The sequence below is a fragment of the Cyrtonyx montezumae genome, unplaced genomic scaffold, assembly GCF_038088225.1.
Source record: "Cyrtonyx montezumae isolate F1298 unplaced genomic scaffold, pur_monq_1.0 scaffold_33, whole genome shotgun sequence".
Lineage (NCBI taxonomy): Eukaryota > Metazoa > Chordata > Aves > Galliformes > Odontophoridae > Cyrtonyx > Cyrtonyx montezumae.
This window is the reverse complement of record NW_027072038.1, coordinates 2,264,184-2,284,583: the sequence shown is the minus strand read 5'-3', so window position 1 is coordinate 2,284,583 and position 20,400 is coordinate 2,264,184. Positions and strand designations below refer to the sequence as shown.

At 40.7% G+C, this 20,400-nt stretch overlaps 1 protein-coding gene across 1 annotated transcript in view; it reads left to right on the top strand.

Annotated features, from left to right (window-relative positions):
• DOCK5 (dedicator of cytokinesis 5) overlaps positions 1-20,400 on the top strand; it is a 69,855-nt gene that overhangs the window by 13,561 nt on the left and 35,894 nt on the right. Inside the window, exons 2-18 of the mRNA XM_065745113.1 lie at positions 1,393-1,476; positions 6,071-6,111; positions 7,093-7,148; positions 7,971-8,067; positions 11,341-11,489; positions 12,360-12,495; positions 12,643-12,800; positions 13,466-13,547; positions 13,823-13,952; positions 14,673-14,745; positions 16,162-16,304; positions 16,965-17,090; positions 17,632-17,756; positions 18,108-18,206; positions 18,342-18,414; positions 19,233-19,336; positions 19,982-20,174. Coding sequence (XP_065601185.1) covers positions 1,393-1,476; positions 6,071-6,111; positions 7,093-7,148; positions 7,971-8,067; positions 11,341-11,489; positions 12,360-12,495; positions 12,643-12,800; positions 13,466-13,547; positions 13,823-13,952; positions 14,673-14,745; positions 16,162-16,304; positions 16,965-17,090; positions 17,632-17,756; positions 18,108-18,206; positions 18,342-18,414; positions 19,233-19,336; positions 19,982-20,174 — 1,869 coding nt within the window. The remainder of the gene's footprint in view (positions 1-1,392; positions 1,477-6,070; positions 6,112-7,092; positions 7,149-7,970; positions 8,068-11,340; positions 11,490-12,359; positions 12,496-12,642; positions 12,801-13,465; positions 13,548-13,822; positions 13,953-14,672; positions 14,746-16,161; positions 16,305-16,964; positions 17,091-17,631; positions 17,757-18,107; positions 18,207-18,341; positions 18,415-19,232; positions 19,337-19,981; positions 20,175-20,400) is intronic.

The window sequence follows — 20,400 nt, the reverse complement described above, 5'->3', positions numbered from 1 at the left end:
AGATTGTGCATTGCACGCTGCACATATGCCATGTGGATCTCTGCAGGCACTGGAGGTTATGGCCAGCATGAATTAGGGCCACCATGAACACATGCAGTAGAAGAGTGTCTGTTTGTGATCAGCATTTATTTCAGATCCTGCAGGGGATTCTCACAGCCTGCCAGCCTCGCCTGGGTTATTTATAGCTACAGTATTTTAAAGAAAGTTAGCATTATGTGAGATAATTTCCGGTGTGGTAAGCCACAGTGGTTTATTTGTGCTGGATCCTGGCCAGGAAGCAGTACACCTCATCTTGATGGAAATGATAGGCACTTGATGTGAATTTCCTGACGTTGGAGCCCAAGTTTCTTGTGTTTAATTTTCGGAGAGTGTTCTTCACATACGAACCCTCTGAAGTCAGATGAGTTTTCCCCAAAGTCCTCTGAAAAAGTCGGCCTGATCAGTTTGCCCTGTTAAAAATAAGCTTTATGCTTGCTCCACTAATGCTGTTTCTTGGGATGAAGCTTTCTAGAGGCAGTTAGAGTTGTAGATACAGTACATATGAGAAGGCTGTGTTGCTATGTTTAAGATGTGGATTTTATCAGCTGTACTTACACACCAGTGTTTTAACTAAATACATAAGATAATCTCATTATGGTAAAGGAATGGTCTAATGTGACTTGATTTATCAATTAAGTCAACCGTAGCAAAGCATTTTTCTTGCTGCTTTATGCACACTTTTACTTGCATTGGTTGGAAAGCCAATTCAAGTTCAGCACTGTCACCTTGGCAGGCCTTGAGGAAGCTGAGAGTTGCTCTGCTTTGCCTGAAGGAAAGAAAGAGACAAGGCAGTTCAGAAGCGTGGCCTTCTGGATTTAATCCTCTTCCTGCTGGAAATCCTATAAGCATTCAGATTAGCTTTATCTTTGGTAGGGATTAAATCTGCAGAGAATCTCAAGTTTTCGTGCTAAGATTGGTTCTTGTCTGGAAAGACCCATTAGTAGCAAGTAGTTTGACATGGCATAGTGTCACTTTTGATTATGACATTATGACTGCTTTACCCATGCTTGAGTGCTGTGTCATAGTTAGGTCTGTGATATGCTAATAGAAAATAACAATTATCTGTTGATCTGTAGCCTCTGCCTGGGGTAGTAGTGACCTTTGGGCAGGTGCTATGGGCTGGTGAGAATGACGTTTCTGACGCTTGCAGGAACCAGTGATAAAATCTGGGCTTAGATAATGCTATACACTCCTCTAGTGTGTCATACATACAGGATGGCTTACTAACTTTATAGTACTTTTCCAAAATCCTATTCTGCTTTGAATTCTGATAAGATATGAGATCTCAGAATCTGATTACCTCAAGGTTTCCTGGTGTGTCTTCAAACTGTCTTCTGTTTCCTTCCTTTTTAGCAATCTACAATTACGATGCTGTCCAAGATGTGGAGCTCTCCCTGCAAGTTGGTGACACTGTTCACATTTTGGAGATGTATGAAGGTAGGCTGTGAATCACTCCCCAGTACTTTGCAGCAGTTCTTGAGACTAAATATAACAAATCAGTGTTTCTAAAGTGGAAACTTCAGATCTAGGTTTTGAACTTCTGATACGTCTTCCATGCGTTGAGCTTCCTGTGTAATGCTTGTTGCATGGTTGCACGCACTCAATATTTTTTTTTTGACAAGTATTAAAACTATGTATCTCTGCTGTTCCTCGTGGAGGTTTCTCAAGGTAAGATTTCACTAGCAACTTAAGGCAGCACTGTTGGAGAAGGAAATGCTTTCCCTTCTGGCTGTTCGTTCCTGGTTTTGCACCACACCTGTTTATCTTAACTCCTCCTTGTGCTAGGCCCAGTGCCTAGTCATGTGATGAACCAATCTAGCTGAAACAAGAAAAAAACAAGTAGCTTTTAACCCCAATTAGTTCTTTGATCTGAGACAAAGGAGGTGTTAGATGAAAGAAAGGAACAAAGCCATTTAATTAAAGAACGGTCTGCTACTTGCTTTGTGCCGAGGGTTGTGTCTGCCCTCTCCAAAGCCTAAATGCTCTTTCCAAAAATAAAAATGTGCTTGTTTTCACGAGCAGCATCAATCTGGAAGACTCTCTGTACAAAATTTCGTCAGTAACATCATTGGGAATGACAAGCTGTTTGTTGAGCAGTTTGTTCTCTTTCAGTTTGTCTTTGTGATAACTGGAAATGGCAATCCACTTCCTCTGTGACACAACAGATTATGTTACTGGTGTGTTTAGGCTGATGTGTGTAAAGGTGGGGACTGTGTTTGGGGCTGGAGGTGGCTTTAGTGCCTAACTTTTGGGCTGCTTTTGTCAATAAAAGCTACTGTAATGAAAAGGATGCATCTTGCACGTACCAAAATGTTGGAGTACTTTATTTCTTCTTTATAGGAAGGCTGTTGTTGAGCCCTATTGCAAGAATAGAAAGTGAATGTATCTCCTTTTTACCTGGAATGTTCCACTTTGAGGCTTCAGTGTGAGAGGATTGATTTGGAAATTGTTGGGGACAGCAAATTCATTTGGGCTGTTTTCATATGCTCAACCATCAGTGTGATGTGCTGGCTTTGTGGCTGAGGACCTAGAAATTCCTGCAGAACAACTAAATATTTTTCCTGGAAATACAAGCCAAAAATGTGAGCCACGCATTTGTGAACCCAAAGGAAAAAGTATAAATAATCTCTGAGATGGTGGCTCTGCTCTGGGACTAGTCATATTTCCCGTAGATATAATTCATCTTAAAAACTTAAGAATTCAGTCTGCTTGGGAGGAAACTCTTTTGACTTATTGTCTCTTTTTTTCTTTTTTGAGACATTGGCTTTCACCTTTGTTTCCAGGTATTTGTGGGTTGTGATTTTGAGAATTAGTGTTCTCAAAAGAATACTTCCCTATTTCTTCTTATGCCAATGATGTATACTTAGAAATATAACTCCAGTGTAATAAAAGTGGGGTCTTTTTGTTCCTGTAGTCACTGTTCTTATCTGGATACACAAGTCTCAGTTAAAATAAAAGTTCCCTTAAGCAAGGTGTTGGCTTTGCAAGAAAGGCTCAGGGATGCCTCGTTCGGTTCTTCTTTCAGGTATAAGTTATCCCTGCAGCTCTTGGTGCGTTCTACAGGGAATTAAGTGGGTCAGAGTTGTCCAAAGGCTCTTGTTTAATGGTAACAGTGACTTGGAAAATCTTACTCCTTGCTATTGTTCCCTATGTCAGACTGCACAGGAGCATCTTTGTGAGTTACCAAAGTGCTGTTGTACTACAGTTCCCTTCCTGCTCTGTTGTCTAGAAAATTCTTCCATTTTTCCTCCTGGTTGAAGTCAGTAGGTTTTCTTTTCTGGCTCTGTTCGGTGAAGGCTGCCTGTGCATAAAACAGCCTTCACTTGAAAGCTTCTGTCTTCTGCATCTGGGCTTTTGGCTGGCTCTGACCTTGAGTTGAATTGAAGAAGTGCAGAGTTTGTTCCTGAACGGCGAGGCAGCAAGGTTGAGGCTCATGCTCATTTTGTGTTAACAGATGTTATCTGTCTCCCAGCTGGCTGAGTTTGCTTGAAGACATAACAGTGCTGCAGCTAAGCCACTGGAGGAGCTGGGTGAGAAGCTAAGAGCAATAAAGTGATTTAAAGTGCAAGTTGGAAGTCATGGATGTAGTTCATGTTGCAGACCTTTGTGCCGAGTGAAACTGTGATGTTTTTCCTTCTTTTTCTGAATAGCTGTCTGGTTGCAGGAGGGCAAGAGATCTTTGTACAAAATGACTTCTTTCACTTGATAATAAGATAAATGCCACTTACTGTTTGCCAAAAAATGCCAGTTGGAGCATATGCTGCAGAACCCAAGAGGAGAAGGAAACTTGCTGCCTTCAGAACTTTGAAGACTTCTTCAGTGCAGACTTCACTTTCTGTCTTTGGAAGTCCATCCTTGAGTGGTGGTGAACTGTGGAGGATACCTTTCAGTTGAGGGTTAAATCTTTCCTGGTCTGCAACACGTATTTTTATTTTTTGCAAGCAGTGGGAAATAGCCACATCATGGATAGAAGGAATGTGTGCCCACACACTGTAATTGAGACCAGTTTCTTCCTGATGCAGATGAGTTTGCATTGAATATGTTCTTGGTTTCAGTCTTCTTCATTCCTCTGACTGCAGTCACCAAACGAAGCAATTCCTTGTTTTATTTCAGTACTGTTCAGTGGTGTGTGTTGTGGTTTTGAGATGGTATAGCACTGTGGAAAAGGAACAATGATCTTGTGGCTAAGCATGTGATTTGGAGCATCGCTGTGTATAAGCTGTAGTCGTCTAAACGACAGTAATTTGAAAATTTGAATACTTCTGTTCATATTTTCTGAATTTATTTCTGGATTGAAAAAGTAAAAAATAAAAAAGGACCTGTGTTTGTTTGTTTGTTTACTTACTAAGTCTTTATGGCATTTCTTTACAGGAATCAGTCTGCTATCCATGCTTTCTTAATGACTCTGGCTTAAGAAAGTGTTGCTGTAGCTGAAATTTGCAGTGTCATCTTCATTTCAAAAGTTGATCTCCATTTAGCAGATCTGCTTGGAGAGTATAGGCAGGAGGAGCTCACTGATAGTCTGTCATTCCTCTGCAGGTATAGGCAGGTATTCTTCTTTAAAAGTCACTGCCAAAAGCTTCTGTTCTTTCTTAAAATTAAGGACAAGATGATTGAGAATTGGAGTGGAATTGCAGGAAAAAATGCATTAAATGCTTGCTGAAAGAGTCTTGCATAATGGTATGTGACATTCTGTTTATGCAGTGGTTGCTAAATGTTTAACAGGAGTATAGTTAATGCCAGGAAGCCATTTCAGACAAGGAAGCTGTGTAAAAGAGCTGGGAACCTATGTCAATTGGAATTGAAATCACTGGGAAAAGAGGATAAATTCCATGGGCTTTCTGTCACACCCTAAAGAAATTGTACTAGACTTTTCAGTTAACTGCCACATAGCTAAAAATAAAGTATAAATCTCCTCATCCCTAATCCAGTACCTTCTCTATTGGTCCATTATCTTCATCCTGTGGTAGGAAGTTTCCTTAGAAGAGGAATTAAAAACGGGTGCTCCAAGAGCATGGCCAACAGACTTGGGGTTACAGTGTCTTGACCATCAGAGTGCAAGTTTGCATCCTGTACTGGAACAGTACAGGGCACGTTCTGTTTGCATATCACCTTTTCAAGCAGGGTTCATTCTTCTTCAGAAATATTTAGGTTTTTATTTCTAGTACATTAACTTCAATTTCCAGTCACATTCAGTCCATCCGTTGGATAGACCGTGAAGCATTCAACAGGGACAAGTGTGCTTGATCTTATGCAGCTCTGACATAGCCAAAACTAATGAGGGTGGAAGAAGTGACTTCCCACAACTACACTTTTCGTATGTCTGCTCACAAAGCAAGGTTTGCTTGAAGGCAGGAGAAGGAAATACAGCATTTCTTTCACACACTTGAGTTTCAGTGACTGTGAAATCAAAATACTGGTCTAATCCCAGGTGCTGAAGAGAGAAATGATGTACCTCTGGAAGAGGACTATCAAAGAAAATGTTCTTTCAAGTCTGTGTTTGAAGAAAGACCTTGTTCTGTGACCCAGTTTAAAGAACCTATGTGACATGAAGATCACACACTATCTTGGTGGTGATGATTTGGGTGAAAATATCCTTCATTGGAAAGAGAACTTTACAAGTGATGGAGTTGGGCTTATGGCTCTGCCATGTACATGCTGTGTGGTCTTCAACCTGGAGCTGTGTATGTATAGCTGTATTTGCCTCTGTGCTCATCTGTCAGATGATGCAAGCAGTAGTTCTGTGTTGGGAATTTACAAGCTTTACGGAGAAAGGATTGTCACTCCTAAAATGTATAGCACAGGGTGGCCTGATTTTGTATTCAGCCCCATCAGTATGACTCAAATAGAAATTAGGAGCAAAGGTGTCAGTTCATGCAGCCTTCTGTCTGTGGACCAAACAAACAGAAATGTCTTTACAGTAGCAGATATAAATGAACAAGAGACTGATGCTGTAGGATTGAGGTGAGAGTGACAATGTGCACTTAACATATGTAGACAGGAGAAAAATATTTCTGTTTCTCTTTGACAGGCTGGTACCGAGGATACACTCTCCGCAATAAATCAAAGAAGGTATGACCTCACTTCTCAGTAACTGATTTTTATTTTGCACCTCACCAGACCCCATCTGATACTGTAGTCAGCTGTGCTGCTGCTGTGTTTCTGGTTATAATAGTATTCAGGTCTCCTGATGAGCATGCCCTTTTCCTGAGCAGTAGAAATAAATGCCCTCGAGCTGAACATTCCAGACCCATTAATGGGGTACTTCCCCAATGTAGGCGTGTGTAATGCAGTTTGAAATAGGGAAGTTGACTGTTACGTGTCTGCATGCACTAGCATATTGCTTTATTATTATGATCTTGGACCTGGACAGATTCAGCGTTAGTTAACTATAAGATGGTGAGATGAAGATTTTGATTTGGCTTGAAAAATGTTCCGAAAATTAATACACACATGGATCTCAGCCAGACTGCTTGAGGTTTGCAGATTCATTCTGAATAATGCATGGAATCTGCTTTCCCATAGGAGTCCTGCCACCTCCCATGTGGAGACATCCTTCACAGTCTCCATTTCTCAGCCCCAGTGGGGAATGAACGCTCTTAGAAGGGTTGTTTCTGCTAAAGCTTGGGACTGGTGAATTCCTACAAGTGCTGTGAGCTTTCCTAGGGAGGCACAAGTCCACAGCAGCATGACAAATGACTCCACCAGTGTTCTGTAGCGAGGGTATAGGGTACGACTGATAGTCTGCAAGAGCTTACAGTGTTTTGAACAGGAAGATGAATATCAACACAGCAAAGCAACAAATTAACTTAGCTGGAGTGCTAACAACAAATACAAGGCTTAAACACTGACACAGTTTTCGAGTGATGCCCTGTCTGGCTGACCTAACACCCTTCTGTTGTGGGTAAACAATAAACGTCGTGGATACTGTGAAACTCTGCTGATTGTGCTCACAGTCCCTTCTCTTGTTTTTTGTTGAATGCACTTGCATCATCTGCTACAGTGTGATTTGTTGTTGTTTTTGTTTTACCTATTCTATTTATTTATTTTTAGGGCATTTTCCCAGAAACTTATATCCATTTAAAAGAGGCGACTGTGAAGGACCGAGGGTAGGTTGGAGCTTCTTGAAATGTGCAGTTGAGAGCAGAACCAAAGGAGTACTGTTTTGTTTTATTGTAGTTTTTCTTTAAAAATTAAAAATAAAAAATAGGAAAAGAAACTGTAGTGGTGGTTGTCATGAGTGTTGTTGCTAGGCTGTGGTAGGCTTGTGGAGCTGTGTAACTTCTCTTTTTTTTCCAGTGCATGGTACATCCCAAAACAGTTATGGGCAGAGAGGCGAGAGAATGCTACTTGCAAAAATGAAAGAGGTCTGTTAGACAAGTTAGCAAGACAGGACAGTCAAGTTACACTGAGGTCCCCTGGGGAATTCTGCAGATCATAACGTGTTCCTGCTCACAGCCAAGGCGCCAGCAGGAGTGTGGATTTCTTCCTGACTTGGAAGACATTATAGGAAGTGACTCCTCATTTGATTCTCACAGCGGATTCTGTGATCGTTATAGTGTGAGGCAAACAGCAGTAGTGATAGGAAGAGAATTTAGAAAGTATTTTCTTTTTTAATTCCTTAAGTAAGTGTGGCCAAGTTACCATTGGAGGCAGTGATTGTTGAGTACTTCTGTCTGTTCAGCGCTGTGTTGCTGGAGTGGATCCACTGAGCATAACAAGACAGAAAGAAATTGGAAACATTTTTGTGTTAAAAATGGGTAATGATGTGTTGGGGAAGCAGTTAAACAGTGTAAAAACTGTGGAATCATGAGTGAATTGTATGAAAATCTAGGCTGCTTCTCCTGTTGTGTATTCATCATTTAATGGTGTTTTATGTCTGGGTGTGGATCTTAGTTGTAACACCCTTTTTCTGTTTTCTCCATTTTTAGACAACATGAAACGGTGATTCCGGGTGAATTGCCTCTTGGGCAAGAGCTTACTTCCACCCTGAGGGAGTGGGCAGTTATCTGGCACAAGTTATACGTGGTAAGTTTGTTTCAGTAGTTGATATTTGGTAGAGGAAGTGGAAGCAGGGCTGTCCCACTCAGGTTGAAATGCAGACAGCTTGCAACTCTTTTAAAGGTTTATATTTCTGACTGTGCAGCTAGAACTTGTGTGTCCATCTCTGCTCTTAAGAAAGGCTGAAAATGTTCAGCTCTTTTCCACACGAGATCTGTGAGCACAGAGGGAATGGTGCTTTCAAGTTCATGCTACAAAGCATTCACTGTATGTGAATAATTGGGTGATGATGCAGTGCTGATGAAGACTTGACTCTCAGCATTGTGTCAGCTGGTTGGGATGTGTGTGAGTCACAGTTAAGTACCTGAGTAAAGATTCTGGCCTAGCATTGTCCTGTATGAGGGCAGGATATCTCATTGAAGCTGGTGAGAAACCATCATGAGTTGTTTTCACAACGTTTTAACAAGTGGAAAGCCTGTGTTTCTAGAAACACTGTAAGCGCATAATGGCATGGTTGATCACTGTGGAGTACCTACAGGTCAAAAAGTCAAGGAACAAGAAGTGAGCTAGGGTGGTGATGTGCTTAGTGGCCTGGCCTTATGATAAAGTTACTTTGGGAAAGTCAGATCAAGTTAATGCGTGGATTTGTTAGTTTTGCTAAGATAGGTGAAATTCTTGCTCAGAGCAACACAGCTGCTGTTCTCAATGACTTGCTGTCTTTCAAAGGTGATTATTAAGGCGTGCTAAGAAGAGTCAAACGATTTTTCTTTGGTCAGTAATGAGTTCAGCCTGCATGGTGTACTGTGTGCTCTGAGACTCTAATTAAGATGGGAGAATTACTTTAAATTAGCTCTAACCATTCAGTGTATCCAGAGCAAGCTTTCCTATTGAAAATGCTGTAGGGCCGCAAGTACACTTTGTCTGTGGGCCACGAAACCACAAAAATTTGTTCCACCCTCTTAATTTAATGAGAAAATGTATGTGACATTATTACTATGTAAAAACAGACTTTTGATCCTGGCTTTATTTATAGGTTTGTTTTTTTTGTGTTTCTTGCCTCAGAATGTATTTCCTAGGAGCAGAAATCTTACATGTTCCTGTGCTTAACCAACATAAGTCTTAAAATAGCCTTGGAAAATGCTGTGGTTTGAAATGGATTTGAGTTCATTTTATTTTCCCTTGCAGTATGTTTTAAAAAAATAAAAGAAAAAATACAAGAATAAAAAAAACAGGACATCATGGAAGGAGGAAGGGGATATTTGAGGAGACAAAGGAAATACAGAGGATTTCTTTATTTGGCAGTACTTAATTTCCCTTTAATTTCTGTGGTTTTCTGCAGACATTGTACCATATATTTCTACTGCAAGTAAATACAGAAATGGGTGGGAGCTTTTAGCTTTGGCTAGTTAATAGCAGTTAATAAGTGTAAACAGCCATAGAGCTAACTCAGGTTTAGCTAACTGCCAGATTAAGGCCTGCTCTGAATTTCTTTAAAAGCTAACCCAAGTTGACACCTCTTTAGGTGCCTTTAGCTGCAAGTTAACAGTGTACTTTTATTCTTTGTTTCCTAAATACACCTGTGATATCTTGCTTTTATCAGCTGTAGACTAATCCAGCTTCCCCCAGCACCTCCACCCAAAACCAATGGAAGATGGCTCCCAGTTCGTAGCTCCCTTTGGATTTACCTTCTGAAGGGACAGATTTGGTGTCGTTTCATCTTTGATCTTCTTTATGGAGACTAGAATGGGGCAGTAACTTCAGTGAGCTTCTCTGTCCGGAGTGTGTGAGCAGTTGGTGCTCACAGTTAAACATTAACAGCTTTGATAGGGCACACTGCCATTAGTCAGCTGCCAGGTGAATGTCCCAGCAGTACACAGTGGACCAGTTCCCTCTAGCTGTTGGTAGGAAAAAAAACCATTTTTAGTGATCATTTTGGAGCTGCATAACCATAATCTTTGTCCCAGTAGATCAAAGCTGGTGTAAGTTGATTTGTGGCACTTTCCTTCTGAAAATGAGCTGCCCTTGACACTCAGTGCAGGTCAGAATTGGTGTAGGGCCCAGCTGCCTGTGTGGTGGTAGAGCAAGGACAAGGCCTGACTTCTTGAATCTGGTAGCTGATGCTTTGAAAGACTTAATTACTTATCCAGGCACGTTCTGCTGCAAATGTGGTTATCACAGCTCTATCCACTTTGTAATTACACTGTCAGCCTTTGGAATCTGAAGCTCTATGAAGGAGGTGTGCAGGTGGGGTAACAAGAGGGTGGAACCAGCTAATAGCATAAAAAATATTTTCATTGATCATAGATAACAGTAGAAATGGGAGAAGGAAACTGCACCATGCAGGTTTCAGTATCCTGTTCAGTCGCTTTATAATTACAGATGTTATATTCATAACAAAAGATGAAAATGCAGTGGCTGCAGCAAAGTCCAATGAGTACCTGTGTAGATTGGGCAGCTGGTATCTGGGAAGCTTCCTTCACTCACATGGTCTTCTTATTGAATTAGTTGGATATCTCTGGCTTGGTGGGTTCTGAGCAACCATGGTTTGACTGATAGAAAGAAGAACTTTCAGAAACCTCTGTTAAAGTTCTGCCTGTGCTAGTGCTTAAAAGCACTGCGTGGTTCCAGACTGCGTTGCACTAAGTTCTGAGCTAATGCAAACAAAAACAAGTGCTCTGAAGAGCAGATAATCTTCACCCTTATTTGCTGATAGGCTCCAGTCAGGGAGATTATTGTGTTTCAACAGAGCTACCCTGGTTTCCATGAGACTCTTGTCTGGAGGTCAGGCATGCACACAGCAATCCCACGTGTGTGTTAGTGGAGGTTAGGAGATGAACCTTGAAATACTGTATGGACGTTGACAGTGCATCTCAGATAATGCTGCATTTTGTTGCTGTTCCATCCCTATGCATACCAGTTGGGTTGAAGAGTTCTTTAGGCTGTAGGAGGTGTGAGGAAAAAGCTTATGTGGGCTTCAGTGTCATTATTATTTATGTTTTGGTGTCACTGTTAGACTTCTACAGGTAAAGAGTTTACCACAGTGTGTTAATTAATCTAAACAAGCGAAACAAAGGGGAGGTGTGCATAAACAGTGTCAGGCAAAACGCATTCTGAGAGTGGCAGACCCCAAATCTTGAGGCACTTAAACCTTGACAGTGCAAAGTGCTCGAGGATTTTCTCCATGGTCTTGTTGTGCCATATGATGTGTGTTTGTCAGATATTTTTAACTAAATGCAACTTGAATGGCAGATTCAGATGAGTGCATAGTTTTCAGGTTATTACTCCCTTTTTTTCCTGTAGGATAACAAGACGACACAGTTTCGTCATGTCCAGCAGCTGACTTACAGCCTGATAGAGTGGAGATCACAGATACTATCTGGGACTCTTCCCAAAGATGAGCTGGCAGAACTCAAGAAGAAAGTCACTGCTAAAATTGACTATGGCAACAGGTAAACTCCAAACTACATCCTGAGGGCAGGGGAGCATCCCAGATCCCACTGCAAGCTCTGGAACTGCGTTTTGAGGACGGATGTAAATGGCTATTAATACAAGATGATGTTGAGAAGCAGGAAAACACTGAATCTGGGTTTATGTTTTGCCTTGGAAAGGTGATTACAGCTTTCTGTTCCCATCAGAACGTGACTCATCTGACAAGGTGTGCATGTGGCAGTTGGCTGTTCATATGCCTGCATTCTCTTTAAATTTGGCAGCAAATCTTACCTGTCTTAATTCTTCAGAAATGCTGGCACTTGATTGCATTTCCCATGGAGCACAATTTGTGCCTGGCTAACTGGAGCCAGGATTTGGATGCCAGTTGTAAACCAAACTGCTTTATCAGCAACTGAGTAATACAATCCTATAGGCCACTAAAGCTACATCTTTCATTGGCTTATACAGAATAGGGATTATTGTCTCCAATACTCATTTATCTACCTGTCAGACTTGATTCAGGTCATGTAAGTCGATTAAGAAGTAAGCTTAAGGCAAAGAATAATAATTGGCTATAACCCATGAGCTCCATAGAAGTACCTACTATTTTATATTAATACATTTAAGTGAGAACAAGGAAGATGTCATTTTATCATCAAGTTACACAGCTAATTATTTTTCCCTTTAATGGGAAAACTGGGGAGTGAGGGATGAGGGAGCAGTGTTTCTGGGTGGGAAAACCATTAATGTGATTATTAGAAGGCATAGAGTCAATGAATATTGGCTGCCTGGAACAGCCCACAGCTTTATCTGTGATCTGTGCTCTTTTTCACCTTTGCTTCTTATATATTGTGTTGCTGCTTTTGTCCTTTTATTTGCTTGCTACTCAGGATCCTGGGTTTGGACCTGGTTGTACGAGATGACAATGGGAACATCTTGGACCCAGATGAAACCAGCACAATCTCTCTTTTCAAGGCCCATGAAACTGCATCCAAAAGGATTGATGAAAGAATCCAGGAAGAAAAGGTACATCTTTTGCTGCTGGCTTTACTCTCCTCAACAAACTAGTACCTGCTACATTTGTACGTTCCTCTTAAGGATATCGTGCTACTTTGGCAGCAGAACTGAAATGTTTTGTGTTGTTCTTGATGGGAGTACTGTAATTCTTTGCAGTCCCTGCAACAGAATTTGGAACTCCGAGGGCAGCCAATATTTAACACAACGCACACATACAGCCTCTATGTAAACTTCAAGAATTTTGTCTGTAATATTGGAGAAGATGCAGAGCTGTTAATGAGCCTCTATGACCCCGACCTCTCCAAATTCATCAGGTAGAGTGTTGGGGTTTGTTGTATTATACATGAGCGATTTAGTCATTTTGGAGAAGCCAATACAAGTTAGAAAGCAAGAGTCAGCAGAGAAGTGATTTCAGTTCTGTTGGTTGCTGGTATGGTAGTGATTTGGAAGAGGGTTATTTAATTTCAGCTAAGAAGTGAAGGTTATGAGTACTTGCACTCTGCTTCTTAAAGTTGGGTGTTTCTGTGATATGTTAGAGAAATCCCAGATTTTCTCTTTTATGTTAATTTCCTTATTGTTTTCACTGATTTGAGGCATTTGATTTTTGTGGCTTTCCTTTTAGTGATGTGTATACACACGCTGTTTTCTGTCTTATTAATGCAAGTTCACACTTAAAAGTTGGATATCTTGTAAGAGTCGGGGAGAATACGAAGAATAAGGAAGTGTTCAGGTGTCAGGAGCAGGCTGTCTCCATCTCTGAAGTTACCAGGTGTGGAGAAGCAGTCAGTTACAAGAGGAAGTAACAGAGAACCCATTCCCCCCGTGCCTGGATTCTGCCTTCAGTGAAATGAGCCACTTCAGAATCATGTTGGCATAGAATATTTTGGCAGAGCCTTTCAGATACTCCTAAAAGCTTAAATTGGATAAATTGGAATGTCGGATGTTGATTTTTGTTTTATTTTATTTGCTTCCTTTGTAGTGAAAATTACCTTGTTCGTTGGGGCAGTAATGGGATGCCTAAGGAAATTGAGAAGCTAAATAACCTTCAAGCAGTCTTTACTGTAAGTTGTTGTATGCTGCAGACATTGGAGTTTGGGGTTCTTTCCCCTTCTTGCCTCTCTGCTTCTGTTGGAAGTGGTAATTAATGTTGGTTTTATGAACACTTAAGATCTCATGGGTGGCCTCAGAGGAACACTTGGGAAAAGTATTATTTTTATGAGTAGATTTCCTTTCAGATGTGTACAGTCTAACAACAAAGAAAGCCTTTTGCTCTCTGTCCTCTTTTCCTCTGTTTGTGAAGCAGATTGGTCTTAACCTTATTTTAAATAATTTCTAGGATCTAAGCAGTTCGGATTTGATCAGGCCAAAAATCAGCTTGGTGTGTCAGATTGTGAGGGTGGGGCATATGGAGCTGAAGGATGGGAAGAAACACACGTGCGGGCTCCGGAGACCATTTGGTGTGGCAGGTATGACAAATTCAGACACAGGAGAAAGGAGTGTGGTCCAGTGGTTTGGGAGGGTGAGTTAGGAAACATAGGCTTGTATGCCAGCACAGCCTGTTAACCCCTTCATGTCAGCATCTCTGTCTTGAGGATGGATAATGCTGAGCTGGTTGATATTCCTTTGAGATCTTTTAGTCTTCAGATCCATGAAGGTGACATAGTGTCTGTCAGTGCTTGCTTTTTGGTTTGTCTGTTATCTAAATAGATAACATGCTGCTGTCAGTACAGTGGACTTTTCAGATCTTTGAAAAACAGGGATTTGCTCCTCGCAACTAATAGGATAAAGGTGGATTTTTTCAAAGGAGCTTTGGGGAATGAGATATCCAATTCCCGTTCAGTTGCTGTGATCTCTTGTGAGCCTTGCTTGGGAAAACAATTTCAGCTTAATAATCAGCATTTGAAACCTAAATATTTGGGGTTTTTTTTCCCCTGAAATGCCTGAATCCCACCTGTGGTTGTTCTTTTATCAGAAAATATTCACATTCACTCCCATATGCTGACTTAAGCATCAATGGCAATATGCTTGTTAAAAAGTTTGTACAATGAGAGTGGCCTTCTGTATTTGCTGTCATGAGTGGCATTGGACCAAAACAAGCAACTATTGTTTCTATTCTGATAGGGAAAGCTCTCTCTATTCTCTTTAGCCAACTGGCATTACTGTGTGTTGGGTTTGTGTTGTTACAGTGATGGACATAACAGATATCATACATGGGAAGGTGGACGATGAGGAGAAGCAACATTTTATTCCATTTCAGCAGTAAGTATTATACTTTGGACTTCATCACATATCTGGCTCATTTAAGGCACTTGTCCTTCAGAGAAGGACAAATTTGTATGGGAGCCTGGCAGCTTACCAAGGTCTCTACAAATAGATTAGCTAATGGCAGTAGTCAGCTTTTTGAAGGAAAAGATTTTTGTCAGTTCTCTGATAACGTTTGTTCCCCTGGATTTACGTGTCTGTATGACAGGTAGGGAGTCTTACTTAGGGAGTCTTGGCAATGCTGCTGGAGTTGGTGTAGATATCTGTATCATGTGAAGGAAGAAAGAAGAGCAGAGAGCAAAATAATGTGGGATCTGGGGGATGTGCCCTTAAAAACAGTTATGGAACTGAAACAAGATTTGGAGAAACACATGAGCATGGACAGAGTGCAGTGCCTTGTTGTCAGCATTGTGTGGTTCCCTGTGTATTGCCAGTCTTTCCAGGCTGCCTGGTAAGAGTGGGTCAGAAAAGAGTAAGAAAGGGATTTCTCCCTCTTCCTGGAAAAGAAATTGAAGCCCCACTGTGGTGTGTGTTTCTGTGTTCTGCCTGCTCTCCAATTGCTCACTTTTTCAGCTCATTACAGTAATTAGAATGGAGCTTGTTTGGGTAGACTCAGCTTGTTACTGGCCTAAATATAGCAATCCATTTGGTGTAGCTTATGTTGTTGCAGGGTATTTTTAGGGGAGATTGTGGTATGTCCCTGTCCTTTTAGCACCTGCAGGACTGCAAAGAAAGATGACTTTTCATTTGCAGAATAATGTTAGTCTCCTACTTTTTTCCCCTGTTTCTCTCTGTTATAATCAAATTGAGTTTAGATCCACCTCTACAAGTGTGGGGAGTTTGTGGGGATGTTTGTATATACTTCAGTTTATTACTGACAGTGTGGGCACAGAAGTGTAATCTGTTTCTAGATCCAAGCTCTCTAGATGTGTTTGTGACTAGAGACAAGTTCAACACTCCCATGGTGCTGATAGACTTATGTTAATTTAGGACTAGTTAATGAACGTGGTGATCTCCTGGGGACAGCTGAGGCACAGCTGAAGGCTCAGTTCATCCAGTGGGAGTGAAAGACCCCACGTGCTGAGCCGTTCCTGTGTGGTTATCCATAGTCATAGCTGCTCTACAGGGCCGTCTGTGGATGGAAAAGCTGCCTTCATGGTTGTCCTGAAGGCTGCTGGTTCAGCATGGTACAGATGTATTCACAGAGCTTTTAATTAGGCCCATTACTAGTGCTGATGAGAGTTTAGATTTTATTTTTTTTTTCAGTTTGGTTTAAGCAGGTGAAGAAAAAGTCTTAATTTAGAAATCATTACACTATTTGGAAAACAGTTAGCTGCTGGCCAGCCCTTGTCTCACAGAGCACATGCTTGATGTTAGTTTCTCCACTTCCCAGTCTGTTGTTGTTCTTCTCAGGATTGCCATGGAAACATACATCAGACAACGACAGCTAATTATGTCCCCACTGATAACTTCCCATGTGATTGGAGAAAATGAGCCCCTCACTTCTGTCTTCAACAAAGTCATCGCTGCAAAGGAAGTGAATCATAAAGGGCAAGGTACAGCAGTCAGGCGGGATGTGAAAAGCTGGTGTGGGGAAAGGTTCCCCTTGCTTACAAAGGAAAGTAAATGTCTCATGAAAGTCCAGAGATCCATGTTGACTGGAGTTTGTTATCTTCCCTGAGCTAAACTGATGGTCTTTGTACAAATGGCTGTCATCCCAGCACTTTGGGAGTTAAAGAGATTAAAAATAGGATCTGTTCTTACTTAAATGAAAATAAACCCTCTTTTTCTAGCTGATGACTTCCTTGCTAATGATGTCATTTTGTTTTGTTTTATCAAATATGGGCATAACATATTTTTGAAGTGAATATAACTGTTGCATATTCCAGGTACTTCGTACTGGACTCTCCTGCCCTTGCTCATATGCCTGGTTTTAACCCCAGTGCACTCATGCATTCATCTCAGAAAGGTTGTATTTTACTTCAAAGAGTGCTACTGTTCAGCAAAGTGTTACTGAGCTTTAGAGAGACATGGAGAACTTTGCCAGTGGTGACCAGTTTGAATTAACTTGAGACATTACAGCATGGAGATGTTGTGGAGAAAGAGAGTTTTTTTTTAAAGCCTCCTAAATAATTTCTAGACTTAATTTTCATTCTGTGCATACTTTGTTTTGTTTTTGTTTTCCCAGTAAGTAAATGCTACCCTTCTTTTCTTAGGTCTTTGGGTCTCCCTGAAGCTGCTTCCTGGTGACCTAGCACAGGTTCAGAAGGATTTTTCCCACCTTGTAGACAGGTCAACTGCTGTGGCTCGTAAAATGGGGTTCCCTGAGATAATTCTTCCTGGTAGGTCCTACGTTCTTCTGCTCTTCTGTGGAGTAAAAGAGACGTGTAATTCTGGAATTTCTGCTGTGAACAAATTGATATCAAAGATAGCTTAAATCCAGTTTGTCTTCACTTTTCTTGATATTTCAAGCTGATGCCCGATTTTTTGGTGTGTGAAAATGGTTTCTTTGAGAAATGTTGAAGAATAATGGTGTTAGTCCTCCTTGGAGGAAAATGCCTCTTTAGTCAGAAAGATAATTTGGTTGCATACAGTTCTGAACCTGCTTTGCTTTATCCATTCAAAATGGGTTTAGACCTATAGAGCTTACTGCATTTAAAAGCATGTACGTAAAGGTAGAGGTCTCTGGAAAAAAAGGAGTGGCACATTTTGAAAACTTCTCTATAATTTGAAATGGAAATGGTTTGATATTGGGTGCCATTAATTAGCTGCTATCAGTAGCTATGAAGAAGAAAAGGATGGTGTGTTAACCTGTGGTGTTAAATATTAAATGGGGAACTTCTACAACTGTACAGTGAACTCATTAACTTCTATAAATTGTAGGTGATGTTCGAAATGATATCTATGTCACTCTAGTACAAGGAGAATTTGACAAAGGGAAGAAGAAGACTCCTAAGAATGTAGAAGTCACCATGTCTGTACATGATGAAGATGGCAATCTCCAAGAGGTATGGTGGCCTTTGCAGAAGGGAACAAGACTGCTCATTTGGATAGGTGCTAGCTCTGGTGCATACAATGTTATTCATTCTTAAAGTTGTGTGCAAGAACTGTATGATAATGAGCAAGAGAGATCAGAGGAGATATCAGTGAGTGTATTTGAAGTCACTAATTTTTTATGTTACTAACAGATGTGATTAACAAAACAAAGTGACACAGTTCCCCTGACTGCAAACCACGGTTGTTGAACAACTCCACAAGCTATGTGCTTTGAAAACTTTCAAGCAAAGCACCTTTTGTCTTTCATTCTAGGCCTTACCTTTTCTTTTTTCCCCCTACCCTCATTATTTTTTTTTCCAAAGAAAGCTATCCATCCTGGTGCTGGTTACGAAGGTGTCTCTGAGTATAAGTCTGTTGTTTATTATCAAGTCAAGCAACCATACTGGTATGAAACTGTAAAGGTAAGAGTGTATGATTTGATCTTGCTTCTTTGTGTAGAAAAATGTACCAATCAGAAATAAAGTTATTAAATAATAATTAGATAAAACGAATTAAAAAACATAATGTCCTGTAAATTGACGATGCCCTATTTGTAGGTATCCATTGCAATTGAGGAAGTCAGTCGTTGCCATTTAAGATTCACTTTTCGACATCGGTCATCACAGGAATGTAAGTGTCCAAAGAGAAGACCAACAGAAACACTGCACTCTTCCCCTACACTGAGATTTTCTGAGTTTCCAACAACAGTGTAAAATTTGCATTCTAATTATTTCCAGTATTGAGACTTCATTGGAAGCCAAGACCAATAACTGAAGCATTTTGTAGCCTTAAAAAAAGGTTTAGTGCTGGCTTTACCCTGAAACTAGAGTTAATTAGGGAGCAATGTGTTAGCCCCCTCAAAAGGTTTTTGTCAATGCTTTTTGGTACTTCAGCTTCTCTGTGTATATCTGTGCTTTTAACTTCTTCTGAGACCTTCATAAAATTCAGTCCAGTTCAGTCTAATGATTTTATAGGAGGTATTCTGATTACGTTGATGAAAGGCAAATGAGAAATTTGGAGCCAAAACTTAATCAGACTTCTTCAGAACTGTGTAAAATAGGATCAGTAATGTCAAACTGAACTCTTGGATGAAATCTCTTAAGGCGGTTGAGAAATGCAGTGACATGCTTCTGCATCTGTCACTCACATGTAAATTTGCAAAATCCCAACCAAAATCTGTGCACAATTACGTTTGTCCATCTAGCTAAAAACTAGCCATTGAAATTAGATGGAGAAGGAAGATTCAGGGAGGAAGTTTTTCTGTGTGTTTGCAGATATCAGCCAAGTTCCCTGAGATAAGCTCTTTCTACTGTGGATTACAAAGCATTTCTACCTCCACCACATTATCTTGTGATGATGCTAAATAAAGAAGCTGCATGAGTTATGAACAGTATGGACATAAATAAGATAATTCCTAATAAAGATTTGTTTTTTCTTTCTACTTACAGCTAGGGATAAGTCTGAGAGAGCTTTTGGCATGGGCTTTGTGAAATTGATGAATGCAGATGGAACAACACTACAGGATGGCAAACACAATTTGATTATTTATAAGGTAACTCTGGCATTTGCAGTCCTCAGTTTGGTGTAACTAATCAAAACATCTCTGACTGACTTTTTTTTTTCCAAGTAATGTAAGCATTGTTGTATCATTGCAGAGGTGTTAGGTAATTTCTTTCAGGATGATCACCAAGTAGCCTATTTTTGTTAGTTATCATCAGCACAGCTTTAAGTGATTGGTTTTCTGACTTGGTGGACACAAATCTGGTACATACTAGTGTGTGTCTCAGCTGTCCTTTTCCTCTAACATTACTCATGTAGACAGCATGCAACAAACAGGCCTGGTGAACACCTCATTTAGAAGATCAGTGTGTGACAGGGAGAGAGACATGATGCCTTTCATCACAGTAAAAGGAAGAAGCTAATGCATTGGTGTAAAAAGCTGCAGCATGAAGGGGTGGGGGGGATCTACATTCAGTGGCTTGATTCACTCACTCCAAGTGCTGAGTTCAGTTGGCAGTGTGTGTACAACTTCTGTTCCTTAAAGTTTGAAGTCCAAGTAATGCAAGTGAATGACTATAGACATGAAGGCCTTCTATGCCTGTCCTCGTGTTTATGTTGGTAATGCATCTGCAGATGAGAACTGCAAGAGTTCAGAGATGTGCAGATAACCCTCTTCATTCTTGTGGTCAACCAACAGGGTGATAACAAGAAAATGGAAGATGCAAAATGCTATTTAACTCTTCCTTATACAAAAGTGGAAATGGAGGAGAAGGAGACCCAATCAGGGAAAAGTCTGCACCATCTAGCCAACTTTACACCCAACAAAGACAGTACAAAAGACAGCTTCCAGATTGCCACTTTAATCTGCTCTACCAAACTCACCCAGAATGGTACGTCTTGCATTAGCATCCCAGTGGTATCATGCTGTATATTTGAATTTAAAAGAGCCCTTTCTTTCTGCAGATGTGTATGGCATTATGACACATGGAAGTGTACTGCTATAACTTTAATCTTGCTGCTTCATGCATCAGTGACAGCCCAGTCCCAGCATTGTTGGCATCAGTATTGCCCTTATTTGCTTTAGAGTTCCTGTTCTAGTACAAACACAGAGCAGAG